Source organism: Fukomys damarensis, unplaced genomic scaffold (genome assembly GCF_012274545.1).
Source record: "Fukomys damarensis isolate Sample0158 unplaced genomic scaffold, DMR_v1.0_HiC HiC_scaffold_27, whole genome shotgun sequence".
NCBI lineage: Eukaryota > Metazoa > Chordata > Mammalia > Rodentia > Bathyergidae > Fukomys > Fukomys damarensis.
Genome location: NW_022900939.1, coordinates 23932480 through 23958274, shown reverse-complemented (window position 1 = coordinate 23958274; position 25795 = coordinate 23932480). Strand labels below are relative to the sequence as shown.

General features: G+C 53.3%; 2 protein-coding genes and 1 long non-coding RNA gene across 5 annotated transcripts in view; 1 reads left to right on the top strand and 2 right to left on the bottom strand.

Annotated features, from left to right (window-relative positions):
- Rasgrp2 (RAS guanyl releasing protein 2) overlaps window positions 1-10678 on the bottom strand; it is a 15549-nt gene extending 4871 nt beyond the window's left edge. The window contains exons 1-12 of one of the 3 annotated variants that reach the window (XM_010636053.3): window positions 10525-10678; window positions 7939-8085; window positions 7177-7279; window positions 6703-6765; window positions 6244-6375; window positions 5365-5515; window positions 5048-5221; window positions 4810-4926; window positions 2936-3217; window positions 2066-2143; window positions 1717-1839; window positions 1276-1391 (exon numbers count right to left, since the gene is read on the bottom strand). In XM_010636053.3, coding sequence (XP_010634355.1) covers window positions 1276-1391; window positions 1717-1839; window positions 2066-2143; window positions 2936-3217; window positions 4810-4926; window positions 5048-5221; window positions 5365-5515; window positions 6244-6375; window positions 6703-6765; window positions 7177-7279; window positions 7939-8011 — 1412 coding nt within the window. In that variant the 5' untranslated portion in view covers window positions 8012-8085; window positions 10525-10678. The remainder of the gene's footprint in view (window positions 1-1275; window positions 1392-1716; window positions 1840-2065; window positions 2144-2935; window positions 3218-4809; window positions 4927-5047; window positions 5222-5364; window positions 5516-6243; window positions 6376-6702; window positions 6766-7176; window positions 7280-7938; window positions 8086-10524) is intronic. The other 2 variants (XM_033756486.1, XM_033756487.1) reach the window with 2 other exon arrangements.
- An 854-nt stretch (window positions 10679-11532) lies between these two features.
- On the bottom strand, window positions 11533-25074 carry Pygm (glycogen phosphorylase, muscle associated). Its single transcript, XM_010636055.2, has 20 exons — window positions 24832-25074; window positions 23431-23532; window positions 23274-23352; window positions 23087-23190; window positions 22687-22818; window positions 20987-21098; window positions 20814-20896; window positions 20299-20442; window positions 20048-20140; window positions 19686-19832; window positions 19367-19530; window positions 19020-19134; window positions 18327-18428; window positions 17857-18004; window positions 17503-17561; window positions 17235-17376; window positions 16593-16800; window positions 12418-12552; window positions 11897-11963; window positions 11533-11786 (listed from the first exon to the last, which is right to left on the bottom strand). The coding sequence occupies exons 1-20, from the start codon at window positions 25072-25074 to the stop codon at window positions 11637-11639; spliced, it is 2529 nt and encodes an 842-aa protein (XP_010634357.1). The 3' UTR covers window positions 11533-11636.
- On the top strand, window positions 12638-16651 carry LOC117283493. The gene is made up of 3 exons (XR_004514478.1): window positions 12638-12742; window positions 13344-13474; window positions 16536-16651. It is a non-coding gene; the product is annotated as an uncharacterized LOC117283493 (long non-coding RNA).
- Window positions 25075-25795: the final 721 nt, after the last annotated feature.

The following is a 25795-nucleotide window of genomic DNA, read 5'->3' as shown; positions in this document are numbered from 1 at the left end:
TTCTCTCTCTCTCTCTCTCTCTCTCTCTCTCTCTCTCTCTCTCTCTCTCTCTCTCGTGCTCACAGGTGGCAGTCAGTAAAAGCTGGCTTCTCCAGAGCACTGGCCTGGGAGCCACCACTGGTGCTGTGGTGAACCCACAGCCTTGTGCGTGTCTAGTACTTTCCACCACAGAGCTACAACCCCAATCCATTAGGCAGAGAGTTAAAGCTGAGCCCTACACGAAGCTGGGCCTCCAGGGTCTCTTCTGAGACAGGATTTCACTCAGTTGCCAGGCTGGTGTCCCCTAGGATCACAGGGGTGCGCCACTTCCCCCCAGACCCTCCAGGGTCTTAAAGGTCCATACTTTTTGCTAGAAAGGCAGTCTGAAATAAAATCACCCGCCAGCCCAGGGAAATAGCATGGAACTGATCTGTTCCCACCTCATCTTTGGGAGAAGAAACAAAGCAACCTCAATAAAGCCACTGGATTTATACTGCGATACTATTTGTCGACAAAACACATACCAAACAAACAAAATCTCTATCAATTTGCACCTGAATGGAAAAAAGACTGGAAGGATGCACATTTTGCCTGACCATCAACACAGGTCACCTCTACTGGTGAGGAGGAGAGAGGGAATGTTTACTTCTTACTTTATATACCTGTTCAGTATAAATTAATTTTACTACTTGAATCTTTTTAATCACAGATTTTTGTAATGTAGAAATTTAAATGGGGGGGTGTTGAAATACAGGTCACATTTAAAAATAAATTGACCTAGGATGGACTGTAAATTTTGATGGGGGTTTTGTCGGCTCAGCAAAAAGTGGGGCATAAGCATGGTGACAGGGGCATCTTAACCTACTTCAGAGATCCAGCTGTTTTTCCAAATTGTCAGTGTATGAATTGTGGATAAGCAAGTGGGTGCTACTAATTACAGGCCTTTCTTATCTATTCATTAAAACTGGCTACCCGGGAGCTTGACTTGCCCACACTTTTTGCCAGCTGTGGGCTCCACAAATAAAACAGTATTTATGTAGCAATAGTCCCCAGGCCACAGTCTTTCTGAGATTCAGGTGGAGCCCCCCATCAGCCTGAATTAGTGATATCACACTGTGCCTCTACAGCCTGCAGCCTCCTCCCACCCCCCAAAAAGAGCAGACTTCCCCAAAGTGGTAGCTTTCCTGGCCACGCTTGCCTGGTTCAATGGCCTCATCTTGCATGTGGGGAAACTGAAGGGCGAGGGGGAAGTAAGCCACTGCCTTCCCCGTCTCCCAGGCCCCTAGCCCTCCTCACTGGTTCTCATCCAGGTCCCCAAAGGCGCTGAGATAAGGGAAGTTGCCACGGATGATCTGGAACTCTTCCTGTGAAATGTGGCCATCTCCATCAACATCAAAATTCCTGAACACAGACTGAGGGACAGAGGGACATGCAAAGGCAGGAGAAGGAAGATAAAAGGGTCATCAGGGCCTGTCCTTTCTGACAGGCCCAGACTATGTTATAAAGTGCGTCAGAGATGTCTCCCCCACCACCTCCATTTTCCTAGCCCCACCCAAACCCCTCATCGGCACCTCAGCCTTGTGTAGCAGGCTACTTTTCCTGGTCACTGAGCACTTGACCTTGGACACAGTACCAGTGGTGGCTCCCAGGCCAGTGCTCTGGAAAAGTCAGCTTTTACTGACTGCCCCCGCCATCAGCAGACTTTTCTCCCCACGTTCCAGACTCCAGGATACTCACCTCCACCATCTTCTCGATGTGTTCTGTCAGGAGGGCCTGGTCCAGCTTGGGCTTGGCAGCGGAGGTCCATTCCTCTAGCACTGGGGGCCGGGGAGGCGGGGTACAACTGGTGGGGCTCGCTGGCTGTGGGAATGGTCAAGCCTGAGCTAGGGCAGAAGTGGAAGGACCCCAGGGCCCAGGGAAACAGAGAGGGAGCACCTGGAGATAAGAGAACCTGCCCAAGGCCACTACTCCATCCCGGCTCCTCTGTCTGACAAGCTGCTGGGTAGGGCAGCTTGGAAGAGATTTTGCCATCCTCATATCCTGGGGTTCTCAGGCAGAGTGGGAGGGAGCAGAGAGTAACCCTCACCGAGGACTTGGAGCGTGGCTCCCGCTGCAGGGACAGCTGGTACAGCTCATCCTCAGTCTGATACTGATCCAGTGACACCTAGGATACATAGGTCTAGTCACATTCTCTGGTCCCTGCTGCTCTCAAGAGCCTCCAAGCCAGAATTGCAGGGATACCTACCTAGAGGTCACTGCTCTACCCAGAGTCCAGTCCCCAAGCTAGCCTCATGACAAAGCCTGGCTTGGAATACACCCCAGCAACTATGAGGCCAACAGCACAACAAGCAGACCTCAGCTTGGCCCGAAACCTTGCACTGCCAAGATCTCAGACAAGAGCCCAGTCAGAACCCAGCCTTGAACACTGAAATTCACCCAAAATCCAGCTCCAATTTCAACCCTGATCTCCATCTGGAGCCTGGAAGCAGCTAAGAGTTCATGCCAAACCTTCAACCTAAGACTCAGACCATTGTCTAGAGCCTTGTCTGGCTCTAGCCTAGAACCCAACTCCTACACTCAACCTCCAAACTGAGCACAAAGCTAAGCACAGGACCTGACTCCTACTCCAGGACCACGTTAGAACCCACTGTCTGAAGAATCTAGAGTGCGGGTCCAAACCTGGGACACAGTCCACTGCCAGGAACTTGAACCAGGAGCCAAACCTAGCCTCCTACTCCTGTCTCCAGACCACATGGTAGCCTCAAGACCAGCCTCATGATGCACCTCAGCCCGAGCCTGGAACTCATCCTGAGTTCACACTAAATCCTGAGGCCCTGTTTGGATTTCAGTTCCTTGACCAAAATCCAAAACCAAGGCCAAGACCACAGCCAGGACCAGGTACAGCTGTTAATGCCTGGTACCTGGATTCCAGCTCCCCACCACCATTGGCCCTCACCGTGAGCAGGCTCAGCAAGTCAGGGCTGGCTTGCACAGGCGGCCGCAGGCTGGTCACCATGGCCAGCTCCTCCAGGATGCTGAATAGCTGCTTCATCTTGGCTCCATTGAGCCGGGTCCGGGCAGAGTCCAACCAATCAGGCAGTGCCAGCTGCAGAGCCACCAGGTCCTTGAGGTGCACACCCAGGATGGGGAAGCGGAAGCCCACACAAGCTGCCAGCTGGCGCCGGTAGTTACCATAGTTGCCAGTGGCTGTCACTAGCTCTGTGAGACCTTCCCAGAGCTGGGGAGCAAAAGGCAGAAGGTCACACACACACACCCCACTCAGCCATTCTCCCCAACTTGGCCCTAGAAACATGGCAAAGGATGAGTCAAAGTTAGGCATAGATAAACTGGGCATGGTGGCGCATGCCTGTAATCCCAGTACTGGGAGGGATGGCTGAGGCAGGAGGATTGCTGTGAGTTCAAGACCAGCCTGGGCTACATAGTGAGTTCCAGGTTAGACTCAACTACATAGTGAGACCCTGTCTTAAAAAAAAAAAAAAAAAAATAGGCATAGATAAAAAGGTAAAATCCTCCCCTACTGTTCCCCAACACCAGCTCCCTCAGACCCTAAGGGGTCAGAGTTCAGAGGTCGAGAGTTCAAGTCAACACCCACTGTCAAACACCACATCTCTCTTCCAGGCCTGGCCACAGGTTATCAACAACATTTAACAGAAGAAAGGAAGTGAGGCAGCACAGGCCAATGTCTACAAGGATGTGAGGATGCGCTGAGCTGTCGTAACAGGAAGAACTGGAGAAACCCCAGCAATCCAATAGATGCATAAGTTGCAGTGGACTTAACAATAACATGCTAAAACAACAAAAATGAACAATTGCTCCAAGTAACAGGATAAAAAGACCCCAAGCTTGAGGAGATACAAACTAACAAATATGACAAATTTGAACTCATAGAAAGTTCAAAACAGGCAATAGAAAAACCCACTCTTATTTCAGAATACGCATATAGGGTACAGCTACAAGGAAAAACGAAGTCATTGTCACAAAAATCACAACACTGGCTACCTCTGGTGGGGAGTGAATTATGCTCTAACGTGCTGGGTATAGCAATGCTTTTGTTTTTTGTTTTCTTGCAGTACTGGCGATGGAACCCAGTGCCCCACACACGCTATGCAAGCACTCTGCCACTGAGTCACACACCCAGCCAACGCTTTTAAATTTTTTCTGGCACTTCTGGGAATTGAACCCAGAGCCCTCACACTGCTACATCTCCAGCCCTTTATTTATTTATTTTGGGGAGGGGTACCGGGTATCCAACTCTGGTCCTTGCGCTTGCGAGGCAGGAGGCGGAACTACGGAGCCAAATCCCCAGCCCTATTTTTTTATTTTGAGATAGGGTCTAAGTCGCTGCGTTCCTTGGTCTGGGCTTGATCTTGTGGTCCTCCTGCCTTAGCCACCTGGAGTGCCAGGATTATAGGAGTGTGTTGGAACTGGGTAGTAGTTACACAGGCGTTTTTTTTTTTTTTTTATTTTGACTGTTCATTGAGTGCCAGGATTATAGGAGTGTGTTGGAACTGGGTAGTAGTTACACAGGCGTTTTTTTTTTTTTTTTAATTTTAGACTGTTCATCTGTTTTGTATATTTTTCTATTATCTATCTTTCCCAATGTTATAAAAGAGAGAAGAAAGCACAAGCTTTGGGGCCAGGCAGACCTGTAAGTATCCCTTTGCCACTTGCATTGTGCAACCTGCAGAAAGCACCAATCCTGCCAAGCCAGTTTCCTCGGCTGGCAAATGAGAGCAGTGGTGCCCAGCCTGCAGCACTGCACCTGGAAAAGGCACAAATGGGAATCTTGGGCTCCCCACTCCCAGGCACCTTGATGGTCTCAGGGCTGACGTGGCTGTGGGTGTCCTTGAGGCGGGAGATGGAGCTGTGGCTCAGGCCCCCAACCACGGCCATCAGCGTGTTGAAGTTCTGCAGCTGCAGCAGCTTCTGGGGGACAGATGGGGAAGGTGAGGCAGTGCGTCACCAAGAGGGCCCGGGACTGAGCCCAGCCTTTCTGGGGAGGAGGCAGTGGGCGCATGCCACGGGGAGGTTGGGGAGGGGCAGGCACCTCAGCCACGTGCACAAAATGTGTGATGACCAGTGCCCGCTGAGGGGCTGTGGGCTTGCTCAGGACCATGAGCTGCACCCACTGCGAGACGCTGTTGAAGAGGGAGATGAAGCGCTCCAGCACGGGGTTGTCCACTGTGCAGCCATGAGTCACGAAACTGTGATAGTCCTGGAACTGCAGGCAGGAGGGAGCGGCCTCAGTGCCCGGTGACAACCTCCAGCTGTCCCATGCATGGCCCAGACTGCCCCAGAGGCCCTGCCCCTTGAATCCCCTGCCCAGCCCACAGTGGCCCCCAAGCACAAGCCTTCAGGCCACACCAGGATCTTGCAGAAGGAACGGTACTCCAGGTAGGTGAGGTGCTCCGCCAGCTCCAGGGGTTCCAGGTGGTCGAACAACAGTGACATCTTGCGCTTTTTCTGTTCCATGGGGTTCCGCTGAGTCACCTGGCGCTTCCACTTGTATGTGGGACTGGGGGGGCAGGAGGAGTGAGCCCCATACTGGCGATGCCCCTGCTGCCTGTGGCCCCACACTCACACAGACACACCACTCAGGCTGACATGATGGGAGCCACCGTCCTAGCACTAACGTCCCCAGCCCAGCAACTCCTCCCTACCTCCCGCTCATCATGCACTCGACACACATTAACAGACAATGAACTCTGTGCCAGGCATTGTGCTAGGTGTTGGGATACAGAGAAGAGCAAAACATGGTTCCTGCTCTCAAGGAGCTCACAGTCTACTGAGGGAGACAGACACAGAAATGCAGATCACCAAACAGTGTGGCCCATGTACTGAAGTCCGTACAAAATGCCATGGGAAAACAGAGGTGGGAGGACAAACACTGCTCTGGAACAGCCCTGAGCCTTCAGAGCCCACAGAGACGTCACATTTGAGCTGAGCCACGGTGGCATGGAGGAGGAGACAAGGACAGTAACAGGAGCGAGCACAGGTGAAAAGGATGCAGGGGCTGAGATGATGTGGGTGGCCAGGTGGAGCCGTGGCAGGAGGCGCAGCAGGATGGGGTGTGGGCCATGGGAGATGAGACAGGAACCGCCAGGCTAACCTGAGATCACCAAGGCCAGGCGTTTTGAAGGCCATAGGAAGCATGGAAAGTTTTGAAGCAAGAGAGTGACATGATTCTCACTCATTCAATTTAACAGACATTTATTAAGCCCTCCAAGCCCCTCCGCCACGCACACGCTCTCAATGTCGATGAGGCTGCTGTGTCGGCGGTTCCCTTCTTGGTCTAGCAAAGCCTTCAGCTCCTTGATCTGATCAGCCAGCTCTGGGTTCAAGTCAAACTCCGCTGGGAATGCTGAGATCCAGTACCTGGCGGGGGGCCAGAGTCACCCAAGGCAGCCCTTCCCCCACCATCCCCAGGTGGCCATCTAAGGGACTACTAGGACTGTTGTCTCCCAAAGAGAAGGAAACACTCTCGAAGTATGGCTCTCCCTCTCCCAGATCTCCCAAGCCTGCAAAAGCCCCTGAGACCTCCAACCCTACAGGGCAGACAAGAGAAGGAAAGCTGGGACGGAGGAACAGGCAGCCTGAAGCAGCCCCGCAATTCCAAATTCAAACCCACAAGACCTAGTGGCACTGTGTCCACTCCTCCAGCCAGTCTGAAGCTTCAGAGAAGGGAGCAAGAGGAGGACTTACCTGACCAGGTGGCATGTTTTCACTTGCAGTGAATTGGAGTTGTCCTTCCGGGATTGTTGGTAGGTGGAAGAGAATCAAGGAAAACAAGGATGGTGCCTAACTCTAGCAAGGGAATGCAGGGACCAGGCTTTGCCAAACAGGATGGGAACTGAGGAATCCTGGCTCTGGAAGGATGTGGTAGGTGAGGCCTCAGCTTTGAAGAGGTGTGGGTTGGGTAGAGGAATAGAGGAGCTCCAGGAGGCTGAGGGCAGGACAGACTTATTGGGAGTAAGGGCAGATCTAGACCCTAGGGAGAGCCAGGACAAGACCTAGGCCAGAGCCTAAGTAGGAAAGGAAGCTGAGCCTCCAGCAGAGATGGGAGGGAGGCCTGAATTCTGGGCTCTAGGAGGGGCATGCACATCTGCGCCCAGGCTGGGCAGTGGGGCTCACTGGTGGATACTGACCACAGAGCCCAAGCAGACCTGAGAAGGATATATGTGGAGCAGTTTTGCTGCCAGCTCAGAGGACGGGATATACCAAGGATGCATCATGAGGAACATACGAACCAGCTGTGGGTCCCTCACCTTCCCAGAGTCATCTAACTCCCAAGAGTCAAAGAGAAGCAGGAAGCAGGGTGACCCCTGGTCCAGAAGCTCAGATTGCCATAACCTAGCCCCTAGCCCGCAGCCCTCCAGGCATCAGAGCCCCTGAGGCTGTACTCTTACCCCTGCCCACCTCCAGCTTTCCCTGGGCACTGAAACCAGGAGGTTAAAAAAAAAAAACCAAACAGAGATAAATGGTAAAGGAAAGGTAGGGTGGGCCAGGGGTAGGGCAGAATCCAAGTTGCTGGGGGCCTGACAGCGTCAGAGCTGGTCCTGGTCCGGAGGGGAACCAGATGGGGCGGAAGGTTCCCCGGGGTCAGGAATCTAGAGGTCATTTCCTGAGTACTACGGAAAGGGGCACCCCTTCACCAGATAAGCTACCCCTCATCGGCCGGAAACAGTTCCCACGCCAGAGATAGAGTTCCTCCGGATTCCCGGGGAGACAGATAAAACCCTTCGTCCTAGAGGCTGGGACCCCTACTCTCGCTTTACCACAGGCGTGGACAAACTGGGCAAGGGGCTTGGCGATCTGATGGAGCGTAGGCACCTCTCTGCCCTGCCACAAAGAAGGGCTTTCCTCAAGGAGGCTGCAGGACACGAAGCCAGGGATCTTCCAGAGAGGCAGGGGCCCATGTTCAGTGTACCCTTCACTCACCAAAGGCTTCGATGCAGCCCCGGAGCAGCTCTTCCACCGTGCAGCCCTTGTCCAGGTCCAGTGTGCTTGCCATGGCAGCCGGCCAGGGTGTGCTGGACCTAAGCAGCGCTCCGGGAGCCTCTCTCTGGTATGAAACTGAGCCCTGTCCTTAAGAGAGGCAGAGAGCAGTCTGGAGGCACTGGCCGGGGGCGCGGCCCACGGGCAGAAACAGGGCGGAGGGAGGCACGCCCTCTGGCGGCCAGGGGCGGAGTTGCCCGCAGTGGCTACTTGCGGGGTTCAACGGCCCTGCCCAGGATGGTGCAACCCGCTAGTTGGGAAACCGATCCGCAAGAGGCTTCCGGCCCACCCTGCGAGTTGAGGAAGGGCTGAAGAGATCCGCAAGGATGGGGACAAGCCAGGACTCCCAGCGGTAGGCTGGTGCCCCAGCCCCGCCCCCACAGGCCCTCTGCGGCTTGCCCCAGCTCCCCGAGGCACCTGCAGCGCCCCGCAGTTCGGCTCTGCGCCCCTCCCGCTTCCCTCTCTCCGCTGCCTCCCTTCCCCCGCAGGGTTATTTTGGGAACCCAGAGCCTGAGGGGACCTCGGAGGAATTTCTCCCTGGGATGGGAGGGGGAAGAGAGAACCCAGGCGTCCTGCCCCCAGGGCCTTCTCCAGAAAGGGCGTGGCAACGGCAGCCCCCAGAGTCCTGCCCTGGGAGGCGGGCTGGAGTAGAGGAACATTCCTGGGGTGGGGGGGTGAGCCCTTGAGGCGTCAACGGGAAGCCTGAGCATGGGAACCGCCCGCTCCTAAACCACCTCCTCAAAAGGCCCTGGGGTCCAGGATAAGCCCTTCCACAGGGCCATCTTCCTTAACCCGGGACTTCTGACTCAGACCCCCAGGCTACAGAAGTAAATTGTGCATGAACAGAATAGGGTGCCCAGAAGGGGGCGCTAGAGCCGTGGGGGTGACCATTTCGGGCAGGACACCTCCAGCAACTCAGGTCCCTGGTGAAGCCAGGTGTACTCCTGCTGGGTCAGACACCCATTCCACACCCAAGTTATTTTCCAGACGCCTGGAACCTAAGTTATATACAAAAGCGCCCTCACACACACGCTGAAAGGCACAGGCATTCGCCCTATGCTCTGCAGCAGACAATGGCACCCGCGCCCAGGACACACCTGCACCGAGGAGCCCCCAGGCACACACACGCAGCTCATCTACCCCAATGCAAACCCGTGGACGAGGTGGCCTCGAGAACCTGCTGTTCACTTGAGCCAGGCCAGCTCTAGTTCCACGGCCACGGGGGCGCTGACATATGCACATGTGTGCACATATGCAAAACAGTGCATCACCATGCATGCACACTCTCCCACCCATGCACATACCCCCGTGGGTGCGCACACGCCCATTACGCCGCCCCTCCCCCTTCGTTCGCGGTCTAGGGCTCGCCCTGGTTTCCCCTCACTTCTCCACCCTAGCAAAGCCTTGCCCCATGGAAAGGTGCCCTGCCACTACACTTGGTCCCCTGTTGTAGAAGAAAGAGAGCTTTTCTCCGGAGTTCTTTGACCGACTTTTTCTCGGAAAAATCCAGAGCCATCCCTGCCTGGTTCTGCTGCTTCCTCGCTGCGTGACCTTGAAAGTCACTTGGCCTCTCTGAGCCTCAATTTCCCCATCTGTTAAATGGGATATTGCAGGCGAGGCCCCGGCTGAGACATGGCAGGGAAAAGCCAGGGGCGCCGAGGATGGGCCCCTCCCATGAGTGGTCTCTCAGCTTTCCCAAGAATGTCTCACATATGGGATATATCTTCCAATTTTAAGAGTAGGTGAACAGAAATTATTGAATATAGGCAGTCCTCTGCTTTTATAAGTATGAAATTGTGTATAAAATTCACTGCATAAAAGTGGAGCAAGAGACTTACATAAGTGCTTGTTCCATTCTGGGAAGCAAGGTACAATTGGCCAGGTTGTGCACTACATAAGGGCATTTGGCCAAGAATCAAATGGGTACTGAAATTGAGCCATGTACCTTAGTGCAGGACTGTATTTAGCCCAGGAAAAAGACAGTCCCATGTTCTATTCTGCACAAGACACCATTCAGCTAGTAGTGGTCCTGAATCTGAGAGGTCAAAAACATTTCTACATTCCAATTAAATATTTACACCATAGAATTCTCTTTCTTTTTCCTTTTCTTTACATTAAGTCCATGGTAGATCTACTGAGTCCAAAGCACATCCAATCAACTGAGGCCAAAGATTAGCAACGAAATCCTATCTTGGAAGCAAGTACATTGAGCATAGAAACATTATGCTTTCTAAAATCTCTAAAATGAGCACTTTCTTTTTTTTTCTACTTTCCATTTGTTTTTTGTAAAGCAACATGGACAAAATGCAATAAAATTTTGAAGCAGTTGAACATATATTGTTTCACAGAAAGTACCTGGCAGCAGTGAGCTGTTGGCTAGTGGCAGCATTACCTGGAGGGAGCTCCTGCGGGCGGCGCGGGCACCTGCGCGGTGGAGGTCGGGGCGCGGGGGCCCAGGGTCCTGGGTAAAGCCTGGGGGAGGGGCTGGGACGAGATGGGAGTTTCGGAGGAGCGTGGCCTGTGTGCTACCTGGAGCCGCGGCCTCGGTGTCTGGGGGTGGGGCCGGGAACCCCAGTTCACACCCGTGGGCCTCAGGAGGGGGGCGGCTGCTAGCGACTGTTGGGTTCTGCACAGCTGGGAGCCTAGAGGCGTGCGCCCTGGCAAGGAAGAACTTGGGAGTGGCAGGCGAAGGCAGTTGGGGTCCTCACCGGCCAGACCTGGGGGACTGGTAAACAGTTTCCGGCCGTTTGGGTTCGGATACACTCACTGTGAAACCACTGGCCCCAAACCTCCCTTCTGAGGCTTGCCCCTCCCTGCCTCGTGGGGGGGTGACAAGACACCCCCTACACGCGTAGGCACTTCAGTCCCGGTTATGAGATCCAGAAACAGGGCCTCGGTGTCCCCATAATGAAGGGGTGGCAATGGCCTAGCCTAAACAGTCTGTGATTGCTCCCCGCTCTAACACTCCCTCGACTTTGGACCGAACATTAGCCACCTGCTAAGAGACCCTAAAACGCCGCAGTGGGGCGGAGCTAAGGGCGGCGCCGCAAAGGCTCCGAGCAGAGCATCCATAGGTCCCGCCTCCGAGAGCATGGATCCCGGAGACTCGGCCCAAGTCCCGGCTCCCGGCCCGCTGGGTCCCACCCAGGCGGACGCCCCACCCCCGACCAGCCAGGCTGGCCGCTGACCTAGTATGGACACAGCACTGGGAAGAGATGAGTGGAGGGTGACGCCCGGAAAGGGGCTGGGCCGTAGGCCCCGCCTCCATGTTACACCTCCCCCAGAACGCACCTGGGGGGGGGCGGAGATAAGATGGTGATTGTGCAGCAGCTGTTGAGCCTGCCTAAAGCTAAAAATATTTCCCAACAGAGAAAAGGAGGCTCCGAAGGCGAATCAGTTTATTGGGGAGTGGGTGCATTTGGTCAGACCCCATAAATAAAAGGAACAGGGAGCCCAAGGCCAAGAAGAGGGCAATATCCTTGGTCACGCTGGACACTGGTACCTACAGGCTGGGAAATGAGGGTTCCAGGATGGGGCTTAGAGACCTAACGCCAGTCACCCAGCCTCTGGATGAGGAGCTGGGGCTGGCCCAGAAGGCTGCAAACAGACTCAAGGGCAGATTTGGGGTCTGGTCTGGAAGCTCAGATCTTCTCATCAGGGGCTGGCAGACGCTGTCGAGATGGCTCTACGCCCCAGATCTCCCGGGCATACTGGGCAATGGTGCGGTCGCTGGAGAACTTGCCCGAGGTGGCTATGTTCCGGATGACCATCCGAGTCCACTCCCTCGGGTTCTACAGCCAAAGGGGAGCTCTGCGTTCACTCTGCCAGCAAGACCCCCACTTTCTGCCTCATTCTAACCAGGGCTACCAAAGCCCTGTCAGCCCCTGGCCCAGGAACCCACCTTGTACAGAGCACTGACTCTCTCCTGGCATTTAATGTATTCTTCATAATCTGCAAAAACTTTAAACCTAGAGAGGAAAGGAAATCTCTACAAGGTCAAGAGCCAACCCCATTCTGTCCCAGTGGACATCTGGGGACCTGGAGGGTGATGTTGCTTCCAAAGGTGCTGATGAGCCAAGCATGGTAGTGAACACCTATGATCCCAGCCCTCAAGAGGCCGAGGCAGGAGGATTGCCACAAGTTTGAGGCCAGCCTGTGCTCCATAGTGAGTTCAAGGCCAGTCTGAGCAAGACCCTGTCTCAAAAAACAAACAGAGCCAGGAATTTAGCTCAGTGGCACCGTGCCTGCCTTGCAGGTACAAGGTCCTGAGTCAATCCCTGGTACCAAAAAAAAAATAACAAAAAAAATCTCAAAGGAACCTGGCAGCAACTCTGCAAGACCCTGTCCAACATCCCCAACCCTGCCAGAGCCCTGCTCAGCCCAGCAGCCCCAGCTACGTATCAGCCTGGCCAGGCAGCTCACCGGTCATGGTGCATGAGCATGTTGACGATGTCCTTGAACAAGTCTGGCTGTTTGGGGGAGAAGAAGCCGCTGCTCAGCTGCTCAATGATCTGCCGAAGTTCAGGAATGCGGTCATAGTATTCCTGCGCATTATACCTGCCGGGGCAGACCTCAATCAGCTCCAGAGATCAAGCTTCCCAGGCCTCAGCCTGCTGCTGCCCTCTCTGGAGCTGCTACCCACCCCTGCTCTGGAGGCCGATTCCCTGACAGCCCCCCGCCATCCCTGCTCAGCTTTTCCTCACCCACTTTGTGGGTGAAGAAACTCAAGCCTGGAGGAGACAAAAAGGTAAGCCTTAAAACCAAAGCCCCCAAACAAGGGCTCTTACACACACTACCACCACCACCACCACCAACACCAGGTCTCCTCCATGACAGGCTAGGGCTGGGACGTAGCTCAGCGGTGGGATGTTTGCCTAACGTGCACAAGGCCTTCGGTTCCATTCCTAGCATCACCAAAACCACCATGAATATCTTTTCTCCCTCACTGTCCCAAAACCATCCCTGGCCTCGCTTTTGGCTCCAGGAAGCAGCAACCGACACATCCTGAGGCAGGTCTTAAGCTCAGACAATGCAACCAAGCTCATCACAGGCCTGGTACCAACTTGCCTCTACTTGTTGGTTTATTTTGGTTTTTGGTTTTGGTTTTGGTTTTGGTACCAGAGAACAAACTCCGACCTTGAGCTTACAAGGCAGGCAGTGGAACCATGGAGCTAAATCCCCGGCTCATGGTTTGTTTTTTGAGAGTGTCACTGTGTAGTCTAGGCAGGCCAGTAAGGCCTCAAACTCACTATATGGCCCAGGCTAGCCTCATGCTTGTGACCCTTCTGCCTCAGCCTCTGGAATTACAAGCATTTGTCACCATACCCAACTTGTCTCCACCTTCTAAGGCAGCACGACCCGTCCACCAAGACCCGTCCACCATGCCAGCCTGATCTCTTCACTCCATGTCGCCTTCCAATGGAAAACCAAAGCCTCCTCAATGTCTCTGAGCCCAGTCCCCTGAGCTGCTCAGCCTCAGGTAACTTCTCTGCATTATGGTGTCAGCCCCCACGCTGGTCCCCACCTGGCCCTTACAGCCCAGTCTCCATCCTGCAGCCACAATTATTCTAAAGCCTTGGCCCGAACACATGAGACTTTGCTCAAAATATCTCATGGTTTCCTCTTCCCCAAAGGACAGTCTGCACTTTCTAGTCAAGGCGCATGGAAGTTCCTTTCAGCCCTGAATGCCAGCTCTCTGGAGCCATTGCTGGGAGCATAATGATACCAACTTTCGGGGAAACAATTTGGCAATCTGTGTCAGAGCCTCAAAAACTCGTACTTGGCTGGGCACAGTGGTATATGCCTGTAATCCTAGCTGCGCTGGAGGCTGAGGCAGGCAGATCATGAGATCTAGGATAGCCTAATTAAGTAAGATCCAATCTCAAAAGAAAGGTTAGGAATGTAGCTCAGTGGTAGAACGTCCCTTCAGTTTGATTAGCAGTATCACACAAAAAAATAATAAGAAAATAAACTCATTCTTGACCCCCCTCCATAATAATATCCTCATCCTAATTCTTTTAAGGAAATAATCAGAGTTATAGACATAAATGTAAAAGGCTGCTCATTGCAGTAATATTTAGACTAACAGGCTATATCAATCTTAATGACCAGACATTATGGAATTGGCTAAACAAAATGGCATGGTTAAGCCAGGCATGGTGGCACACACCTACAATCCCATTACATTGGGAGGCTGAACCAGGAAGATCACAAATTCAACCCCAGCCTGGACAAGTTAGTGATTTAGCAAGACCTTGTCTCAAAATAAAAATTTAAAAAGGCTAATAGGCTAGGGATTTAGCTCAGTGGGTTGTGCTGGCCTCATAAGAACAAGGTCCTGAGTTTCATCCCCCTTACTGTAAAAAAAAAAAAAAAAGCTGAGGATGTAGATAAATGTAAGGACTTGGATTCAATCCTCAGTACTACAAATATTAATATTATTGCTACTATTAATAATAATAATAATATGGCATGCCCATAGAATGCAATACTTCCTATATATGAGAGGGTTGGTTTTGTTTTTGTTTTTTATTTTTTTGTTTTTTGAGACAGGGTCTCACTATATAGTTGACACTGACCTGGAACTCACTGTGTAGCCCAGGCTGGTCTCGAACTCACAGTGATCCTCCTGCCTCAGCCTCCCAAGTGCTGGAATTACAGGCGTGCACCACCATGTCCGGCTAATACTATATAATATTTAAAATATTTTTGAAAACTAATGACATAGAAGCTAGGCATGGAGGCACACATCTGTAATCCCAGGTCTTTGGAAGGCTGAGGCAAGAGGATCACAAATTTGTACTCAGACTAGGCAGCTTGGTGACTTAGAGAGAACCTGTCTCAAAAGTAAAAATTCTGCTGGGTGTGGTGGCACACACCTCTAATCCCAGTACTCAGAAGGCTAAGGCAGGATCCCAGCCTGGTCTATGTAGAGAGTTCAAGGCCAGCCTAAACTACATAGTGAAACCCTGTCTGAAAAAAAAAAAACAACAAAAGCCTAATAACGTAGAAAATGTCTCTCCAGTGTTAAAGAAGATACTGAAATCCAAAATTCTACATATATCATTTCCAACATTTAAAAACTACTTTTATATATGTATACAAACATATATAGATACACATTTTAAAAACTGGCTTTAAACCTGCTGTGAGAATATGGATGACAGTTTTGTTTTGTTTTGATTTTTGGTACTGGGGATCAATCTTGGGATATTGTGCTTGTGAGGCAGGCAGTGACACCACTGAGCTAAATCACCAGCCCTGGATGACAATTATTTTATTCCTTCTTCTTTTTTTTTTTTTTTTTTTTTTTTTTTTGGTACCAAGGATTGAACTCAGGACCTTGCATTTGCATTTTATTCTTTCTTGTTTTGTGAGCACATATTCTTTTTGTGATAATCACATTTTAAAATAAATTTTGCTGCTAGCCAGGCATGGTGGTGCACACCTGTAATCTCAGCACTCGGGAGACTGAGGCAGGAGGATCGCTGTGAGTTCGAGACCAGCCTGAGCTACACAGTGAGTTCCAGGTCAGTCTCAACTACATAGTGAGACCCCATCTCAAAAAACCAAAAAAAAAAAAAAAAAAGTTTTGCTGGAAAGTAGTAGCACATGGCTGTAATCCCAGCACTCAGGAGGCTGAGGCAGGAGGATTACAAGTGTGAGATCAGCCCGCAGCAAGCTACACAGCTACACAGCAAGCTCCAGGCCGACCTGAGCTTCACAGTCCAGTTCAAAAACAGTAATGTCAGGAGACTGTCTCCACTGAAGAAGTGAGTTTCTGACCACAAGCTCACTGGGAACTACTATACTTCTTTTTCCTTTTTGTCATGGTTTCCCAGAAACTAATGATTTATTTGTTTGTTTGTTTGTTTTTTGTACCAGGAATCGAATTTGGGCCCTTGTGCTTGTGAGGCAGGCAGTGGAACCACTGAGTACATCTCTGGTCCCTAACGATTGATTGATTGATTGATTGATTGATTGATTTATGGTACCAGGGATTGAACTCAGGCCTTTGCGCTTGTGAAGCAGGTGGCAGAACCACTGAACTAAAATCCCCAGCCCTTTACCTCCAATTCTGAAAAATATTTTCTCTCAAGACTGATATAGTTTTCTTTCTTTTCTTTCAGTTCTGTTTTTTGTTATTGAGACAGAGTCTCACTCTGTAGTCTAGGCTGGCCTGAGACTATCTATGTATCCCAGGCTGGCCTCAGACTTGCAATCCTCCTGCCTCAGCCTCCCAAGTGCTAGAATTACAGGCATGTACCAGCATGCATAGCTCTTTCCTTTCATTCTGTGTTACTTTTCTTTTCCCCTCCTGTAAATATATTTGCTATAAGCTCACCCTAAGCTTTTCTGAGGGAAAAGGATGCAGACTTAGTGGTAGAACACTTGCCTAGCATACATGAAACTCTGGGTTCAATCCCCAGCCCCACCAAAATTAAACAAATAAATAAATAGTTTTCCAGCCACAGCTAAGACCTTGCACAGCCTGGGCCAGCCATTCCACACATGCCTCATGCCCATCCTTTGTCCAGCAGCCATGCCTTCGTCCTCCTGCCCATGAGCCATGAACTGTGGCACCCTTGCTGTCATACCCTCTCTGGTCAAGCCTTTCCACATCCTCCACCTGCATGCCAAAGATGAAGAAGTTCTCCTCTCCTGCCTCTTCTGCCATCTCTACATTGGCCCCATCCATGGTGCCAATGGTCAGAGCCCCGTTGAGCATGAACTTCATGTTGCCAGTGCCTGATGCCTCAGTGCCCGCCGTGGAGATCTGCTCAGAGAGGTCAGCAGCCGGGATCACTGGAGGGCAGCAGAAGGGGGACAAGGTCAACTTGGGGTACAGTCCCACCCTAGTCAGGTTAGACCAGCCCTGGGCATAGCCAGAGGCAGAGTCCTCTCCACCCCAACCCTCCAATCCTCACCAACCAAGTCTCTCCCTTGCCAGCCTCATCCTTCCACCTCTTGTTTTTCTTGTTTTGTTTGTTTTTCGTACCAGGAGTCAAACTCGGGCTCGTCCTTACGAGTCAGGTGCTGCACAGCTGAACTACATACCTGGCTCTCACTGATTCTTCAATACTGGGGTTCTAGCTCGGATCCTGTGTCCAGCTCCCCCAAATCTTACTCTGTACTGCCTGAAACTCCATCATGGGACATCCTTACCCAGGAAGGTTTTCTAGCACCTCTCCTGGGGCCTAACCTATCAGAGCCTCTGAGGTCCACGAGGCAGCACCCACCTTTTTCAGCCAGCGAGACGCGGTAGTTCTCCAGGAAGATCACACGGAGGCGGTCTCCCACCACCGGGTCGTGGTTCACCACATCCCCAATGGCAGTGATGAGTCTGATGATCATCTTGGCCATGTGGTAGCCGGGAGCGGCCTGCAGGGCAGTCTAGGGTCAGCACTGAGGCCTTAACCACATACACAGTCCATCCTACAGCTCTGCCAGCCTCATTCCACCTGGGTGGCAGCAGCCCAGAGCCCCAGTGTGGGCCCAGCTTCTCACCTTGCCTCCAATCATCACAGTCCGTGGGACAACAAACTTGTTAGGCTCCTTCTTGATGCCTGTGGAGAAGAGAGGGATGGAATTGGCCAGCTCTTTCCCCCCGCCTAGGAGCTCCTAACGGTACCCTGACAGCCAGGGCCATGCTGGGAGACTGTAGGCCTGAATTTGGGCCATCATTTGTCCTGTGGCTATCACTTCCCCCTCTCTGAGCCTCAGTTTTCCGATCTATGGAACAGAGCTAGTTCCATCCTAGGAGTTGTCACCAGGTCCAAGGAGCTATGGATCAGGCAAGGTGTGGCACCCTGGGAGATATGCAGAGGGGAATCGGAGGCGGGTGGCGATCCTGCCACTCACGGTTGTATAGGGTGATGATGTGGAGGCAGTTGAGGAGCTGGCGTTTGTATTCATGGATCCGTTTCACCTGGACATCGAACAGTGAGTTGGGGTTGATGTGGACTTTGTATTCTCTCTCCAGGTATGCAGAGAACTTCAGCTTGTTTTCCTGTGGGGAGGGGAAGGAGAAGGCTCACCAACAGTTTTCCGCTTCAAGAAACCCTACCGTCCTCCCTGCTTCCTTCCCACCAGGCCCAGGAAGGTAGACGGCAGGAGGCTCACTGCTGCCTTCACTCAGGCAGACATGGCCGGTCACTGTCAGCGCGCTCCCAGCCAGGGCAGATTTGTCTCTCAGCCCAGCTCCGGGCCTGGTACTGGCAGGAGAGGTGGCTCCATCTGCCACTTCTGACCCAGACACCCGGCCCTTCCCATACTTTCCACAACACCAGCCCTGGCCCACATGTCCCACGCTGGACCACAGTGCTTCCCACCTGCTTCACTTTGGCCACATCCCTGATAAAGGCCTCATCATCCACGTAGGAGAGCAGCTCGCGCAGCTGGTCCAGGTCTGAGATGTACTCCTCCCCGATGCGCTGCGGGAAGGCGGCTCTCGGTCAAGCCCATTCCCTCTGTCTCCCTTCCCCAGACACAAGGAGGTGCCCTTCCAGGTCAGCTGGGCCCTGCCGGCTAGCAGAGTGCTCTGGGGCCTCACATATACCTCGCTCTCATCCCACCTCAACTCTGGTGTCTGGCCTCACCCAACCCCAGCAGACCTCCCTGGCTTCTGGCCTTGTCCTCCTGTTGGCAAGGCCTTGATCTCCTCTACCAGACATCTGCCCCCTTGCAGTCTCATTACAGATGTGACCCACTGATGACCCCTCCCTTGTTAGACCATGACCTCCAGTGGGCTGGCCTCTGGAGCCAAAGCCCCGCTTAGCCCAGAAGACACATGCGTGCAAGAAAAGGCCGCGGGGCCGGGGATTTAGCTCAGTGGTTCCACAGCCCACCTCACAAGTGCGAGGTTCTGAGTTCAATCCCCCGGTACTGCAAAAAATGAAAAGGCTGCATGCAGCTTGGGGAACACGGGACAGGACAGATTTCAGCCCTCAGCTGGAGTCCTTGTACCTAAACAATCATACCCAAGTGGTCCCTGCTGTGACCAGTGGTATTTTACTGGCTCTTACCTCAGCAATAACCTCTGCCAGCCCAGGATTACACAGAACCAGCCAGCGCCGAGGGGTGATGCCATTGGTCTTATTCTGGAATTTATGAGGCTCCAGCTCATAGAAGTCCTTAAAGCTACAAGATGGAGTGGGATGAGGGTCACCACTTACCCCTGCAAGAACCTAGTTCTTCCTGCAAGGGGCTTCAATGGGGGATGCAGACCTCTGAGAGGTAGAGGTCCTGTAAGAGGAGGTCACCTGAGGACAGGATTGTACTTGAAGCCGGCACCACATGTGGGTGGGGCTGGCTAAAGGAAGCTGGGTGGTGTGGGGACCTGGGGAGGGGTAGGTCTGGAGAACAGGCTCACATGGTCTTCTTAAGGATTTCAGAGTGAATGCGAGCCACGCCATTGACTGCATGCGAGCCGGCAATGCACAGGTGCGCCATGTTGATACGCTTCACCGCACCTTCCTCTACCAGTGACATCCGCCGCAGACGGTCCATGTCTCCAGGGAACGTAGCTGCCACCCGCTGTGCCCCAGAAGAGCCCAGAACTAGCACCAGAGCCAAAAAACCCTGGTCCCCAGCCCTGATCACCCAAGGCTCTGCTCAGAGCTGTCCCTACGCTGAAGGCCCCAGATCCTGGCTGGCCACTCACCCACTGGTGCACCACCTCCCCAGCTCACGTTCAGGAAGCGCTGGTTGATCTCATAGATGATCTGCAGGTGCCGGGGCAGCAGTGTCTCCACAAGGTGCACAGGCCAGCGCTCCAGGGCCTCGGGCAGCACTGTATGGTTGGTGTAGGCACAGGTCTTGACAGTTATGTCCCAGGCCTGGCACATAGGGTGGGGAGTCAGATGCTGTGCCTGAGCCCTAGGCTGTCTACACTGCAGCACACAGGGCCTGGCACTGAAGAGCCAGGTTCCAGCACTGCCACCCCAGGCCTCACATTACTGGTTCACTTCACCCTCCCACTCTCCAAACTGGGAAGGATCCTCATGCAGAGTGGCTGAGACAGGGTATGTGTATGCACACCCCCAAAACTCACCTTATCCCAGTCCAAATGCTCCAGATCAACAAGAATCCTCATCAGCTCAGGGATAGCCAAGGATGGGTGAGTGTCATTGAGCTGGATGGCCACCTGTGTGGGAGAGGCTAGGAGTCAGATTGGGCCCCAAACCAAGTGCTACGAAGACTCTCCTTTGCCCTTTTGGAGGCCCCCAGAGGGCCTGTGGCTGATCTGCAGTCTGAGGAGCTCATGGGGACAGCCAGGTGGACTGAAGATCCCAGGCAGGGTACCTTATCTGGGAAGGCGTCGAAGTTTGTGCGCACAGGATCACGGCAGCCAAACTTGGAGGACTTAAACCGCCGGATGATGTCCTGGAGGGTGGCGGCTACTACGAAGTACTCTTGCTTCAGCCGCAGCTCCTTCCCCTCAAAGAACTGGGGACAGTGCAAGGCAGGTGGAGCCCATGTGCCAGAGGCATGGCCTTAGACTGCCAGGACAGACCCCACCAACACTAAGACATAGCTCCCTAAACTACACCCCCTAAGGCCCAGGGGTCTTTGCTCCACAAGTAATAGTGGCTGGGGATGGTGTCACGAGTGGGGGCACGAAAGGACCAAGAGTATTACGGGTGTCACAACAGCTCCTCCAAACCGCCCTCCCCTACTCTCCCTTCCTAGGACACAAATGTCCTCCCACTCAAAGGGCTCGGGGCAGAGGAACAGGGCACACAGGGCCAGCCATCAACCCCGGTGTGAGGAAGGCAGCAGCAGCATCTCCCCTGATCCCTCTCCCAAGGGTGACGCACGTTATCGTTGGGGTACAGGACACGAGAGATGTTCTCGGCCAGATTTCGGTCCAGCACAGCCTGGATGTAGCCACCAACATTGACTGAGGGGCAAAGGGGGACAGGTCAAGCTGGGACTGAGCGTGGCCAGGAAGGGGTGGGCAAGGCTTCTGACTATGCACAGATGAACTCACAGTCTTTGAGGTTGAAGTCGTTGGGTGCTTTGGCAGACCAGAGGCGCATGGTGTTGACAACATTGTTTCGGTAGCCAGGCACAGGTGTGTCATAAGGCATGGCCAATACCACCTGTGAGGGACACCTCAAGTCAGGAGCTGGGACGAGCTGCCTCGGGGGCAGCCCTAGGCACCTGCTTCATTTGTTAAATGGGGTTCTTCACCTGTAGGACTGAAAACTCGACTCTGTTCCCAAATCCTGCCAACTCCCAACCTCTAGGCCCAACACTAAATAAACTGTGTAACCTCTGAACCTCATCTATAAAAAGAGAACATCTCTGACATCTCCCCAGACACCTCTAACTTCTGCCTTGTTCAGACTGTCATGAGGATTGTGGAGATAAACAGAGCTACAACCCCAGAACCCTAGGTGGGGCTCACTCTGCAGGAATGGGGCGAAGCCTCCAATCAGGGATGGGCAAAAGCAAGAGAAAACATTATTATTATTTTGGAGACAGGATCTCACTGTGTAGTTCAGGCTGGCCTTAAACTCACTATGTAGGGCTGGGGATTTATCTCAGTGGTTCCACCACCTCAGAAGCACTAAGGTCCCCAGTTTGATCCCCCATACCAAAACAATAACAACAAAAACACTAGGTAGACCAGGCTGGTCTCAAATTCAGTGACACTCCTGCCTCAGCCTCCTGAGTGCTGGGATTACAGGTATGTGCCACCACACCCATTACAGAGACACTTTAGACTCCTAAGAGGCTGGAGGAGCCCAGCTCAAATTGAAGAGGTCACAGAGGTCAAATCTGGCCAGAGATCTTCTGTCTGGTTGACAAAGACTAATCAGCAGTGACTAATGCTGGCCCTACCTCCCACAACCAACAAGCATCAGCCTCCCTGCCCTATCCATATGAGGAATAGTATGGAAGCTGCAGCCAGAAAGAGCCAGGTCTCTGGCCTTTTAGCCAGAGCAGCATGTGCCAGGCTGCCAATGGGCCTGAGCCTGATGAGAGTGAAAATAATGCCCAGTTCTGAAAATCTAGAGACTCTATGTAGCCCACGTGGAGGCTGAAGAGGCAGCCACTCAAAGATGATCTGAACAGGGATCTGGATGCCTGGTTTGGCTTTAGGTTCCTTTTCATGTGCTGTGTGACCTTGAACAAGTCAATTACAAGTCAGGAAGCCTTAATTCCCTCCAGTCTCCTTTATAGGCTATTTATCTTGCTTTCATCAAGCCCCGAGGTCAGACATGCTGTGGAGAGTGAAGTCATTGTGATAGTTGATTTGTTTGTGTTTGTTTTGAGATAGGGTCTCACTATATATTCAGGATGGCCTTGAATTCACTATGGAGCCCAGACTAGCCTCAAACTCACAGTGACACTCCTGCCTCAGCCTCCCAAGTGCTGGGATTACAGGTGTGTACCACCAGGCCAGGCTGTGCTAGTCCTTTGATGGACTGAAGAGGAGCCAGGATAGGAAAGAGACACTGGTGGAATAGGGACAGTCTCTCTACTTTTAGGCTTTGAACTTGGTCTGGCCCCTGTGACCCTTACTCCAACCTCTCCTTGTTCTGGCTGTGTGACCTTGTATAGTATAAGTCACTTATCATCTCTGAGCCTCCATGGCTTCGGTTGTAAAACAGCACTGAATCCAGTGGCCTCAGGGCTCTTCGGCAGGAGCTTTCTCCTCTGCCAACCCTTCCTCATCCTCACCTGGGTATCCACCCACTTGGCCCCCTGGCTAGTGTGCTCCACACGGCCATAGAAGTGCACGGGCAGCGTGAACTCAGGACGGGCCTTCTCCCAGGGGTTGCCATAGCGAAGCCAGTCATCAGCCTCCTCCATCTGCACCGGGAAAGGAAGGCAGCATCAGACCCAGCCACTCAGGCAGGTGGTGGGCCAGGACAGGAGCAGTAACCTGGGGAGGCGGCGCCTGGTCATGATACTTCTCCATGTGGCACGTGGGTACTTCTCAAACACTCCCCAAGTCACCAGCAGGCTTTAGGGCAAGGGGGAGGGCAAGGATGCTTTCCTCAGAGGCCGGGCCTGGTTCTGGACCCATCCCATGATGGATGACCAAAAGGGAACCTCTCCACGAGGTCAGCCTGCTCACCTGCCAGCCCCCACTGATCTTCTGATTAAAAATCCCAAACTCATAGCGGATCCCGTAGCCATAGGCAGCCAGGCCTAGTGTTGCCATGGAGTCCAGAAAGCAGGCTAGGGGTGTGCAGGGAGGTAGATGTCAGGGACCCAGGTAAAAAAAACCTCTGCCCCCCACCCCTACCCCCCAAGCTGCCCACCTGCCAGCCGGCCCAGGCCTCCATTGCCCAGCCCTGCATCCTCCTCGATTTCCTCCAGCTCCTCCATGTCCAGGCCCAGCTGGGGGACAGGTGGCAGTAGTCAGTGCCAAGGCCCCTCAGAGGAACCCCCCAATACTTAAGGCTCATGCTCCCACACCTGGTAGGTGGCCTCATCGCAGGCATTCTCCAAGGCCAGATTCACCATGGTGTTCTGTAGCGTCCGTCCCATGTAGAACTCCAAAGACAGGTAGTAGATCCTCTGCCCGGAAACAGGCAAATGAACAGGGAAGTGGTGTCAAGGCCTCCCATTGGACAATTAGCCAGGCCCAGCTAGGCCTGAACCTCTTCTCCATCTCCTGCCCCACTCCAGCATGTCCTTTCTGTGACATGTTTTTCTCCCCACCTAGAGGAACCACCTTAGAAGTCAGAAACCTCAACAGGTAAAAGGCCTGGCCCCAACATTCTCCTAACTTTGGACAAATGCCTTTTCTCTCTGGCCTCCATTTCCCCGTCTAGAGAAAGGGGCTGGCCAGAACTGCCTTGAGATGAGGTGCTCAGGAGAGAAGGGGTCCCCTTCTATCACAAACACACCTCAACAACCCATCAGGGGATCAGGACATAGATAAGCATGTCCAAGTGCTTCCTAAGAGGGCAAAGCCCAGGGGAAAAAAAGCCCTGTTCAAGGTCACACAATGACTCAGGGCTAGAGATTGCCATCTCCTGTCCATGAAGTGCTCAGGTCCTCTTTGCCCTCAAGCCTTAAGGCCCAACAAGGGGATGGAGAGACAGCTGACCTGAGGATGCTCAAGTGCCTGGCCTCCCCATTTCCTGGGTCCCCTCCCAGCCCCTCCCCACTGCTGCTATGGGGTGTTAGGTTGCTGACATTTACGACTGACCCCACCAGACACTTGATCCCTGCCACCCCAGCCTCACCCCACCCGCGGCAGCTGCCACCCCTACAATGACTCAGGGCTAGAGATTGCCATCTCCTGTCCATGAAGTGCTCAGGTCCTCTTTGCCCTCAAGCCTTAAGGCCCAACAAGGGGATGGAGAGACAGCTGACCTGAGGATGCTCAAGTGCCTGGCCTCCCCATTTCCTGGGTCCCCTCCCAGCCCCTCCCCACTGCTGCTATGGGGTGTTAGGTTGCTGACATTTACGACTGACCCCACCAGACACTTGATCCCTGCCACCCCAGCCTCACCCCACCCGTGGCAGGCATGCCACACATACATTTGATGACACATCCCTCTACCCCAGGTCCAAACCAGGCTGCAAGCGTCTTCCTGGCCACCAACAGCCCTCCTTTTTCTAAGGAGCTGGGCCTTTCCAAGCAGCCCACAAGCCCTCAGCACCCCTCTCCCAGTCAGGTCTCTCCCCCTTGGTTGCCCTAGCAACCCTTGCTCCTGGCAACCCCAGGATCCCCCAACTCCAAGGCCCTGGAGCACTCACTCATTTTTCTGCAGAAACCCTGGGCTCCAGGAAGGAGCAGCCACTTGGACAAGATCTCCCAGCTCCCCGCCAGAAACCCCCACCAGCCCATTCCCCACCCTGCAACACCTTGGGGTCCTTCTCGTAGTAGTACTGCTGTGTGCGGATCCAGCGCCCCACGAGGTGATCGCGCACAGTGTGGGCCAGCGCAAAGTAGTAGTCTCGAGGAGTGGCCACGTTGCGGTCCTTGACCAGTGTGAAGTGGAGGTGCCGATTGAAGTTCTTTTTCAGATCAGTCACATTCTCCACGCCAGCCAGGCCACGAACACTGATTTGCTTTCTCTTCTCCTGGTCTGACAGAGGCCGGGACATGGCTGCGGGAGGGTGGGCCGGACTGACGGACAAGTGGACAGAGGGACTGCCTCGGTGCTGGTGCCTCCAACCAGGGAGTGGAGCTCCCAAGCTCTGAGGGGATTTAAAGCCAGGCTCTGGGCAGCATGCCCCACCCCCCACCCCATGGGAGGGTCTTGGCTAGGACTCAGGGAGCTATTTTGGGGTAAGAGGAGAGAAGTGGAGGGAGGAGGATCTCTCCATAAGCCAGGCCTGGCCTTGCCCGTGATGGCCCACTTCCCCCAGGCTTCAGAAACGTGTCCCCCGTCCTTTGCCTTTTGCAAAGTTGGAAACAATATGCTGCAGGCAGAGTGGGAGACTGGGAGGCCTAAGGCTGACTGGCTGTGTGACTATGGCACATGTGTCCCCCAGTCTTGGCCCTTCTCTTGGTATATACATGAAGGGTGGGACTGGGCCAGGCATGGTGGTACACACCTATAGTTTCAGTATTGGGAAGGCTGAGGCAGGAGGATCCTGGAAGTTCAAGGCCAACCTGGACTACATGAATTCAGGGCCAGCCTGAGCTACATAGCAAGACCCCGTCTCAAAAAATAATGAAAACAGAGCTGAGCGTGGTGGCGCACTCTTGTAATCCCAGCAATTGGGAGGCTGAGGCAGGAGGATCACTGTTGAGTTCGAGACCAGCCTGGGCTAGATAGTGAGTTCCAGGTCAGTCTCAACTACATAGTGAGACTGTCTCAAA

Bases quoted from the DNA above. Each gene is read 5' to 3' on its own strand.
- Pygm (XM_010636055.2), bottom strand. From the start codon at position 25,074: ATGTCCCGGCCTCTGTCAGACCAGGAGAAGAGAAAGCAAATCAGTGTT. The intron at 19,531-19,685 runs GTGAGCTGGGGA...TCTGGGGCACAG, and splicing joins TCAACCAGCGCTTCCTGAAC to CGGGTGGCAGCTACGTTCCC. The intron at 11,964-12,417 runs GTGAGCTGCCTG...TTTCCTCTCTAG, and splicing joins ATGCTCATGCACCATGACCG to GTTTAAAGTTTTTGCAGATT.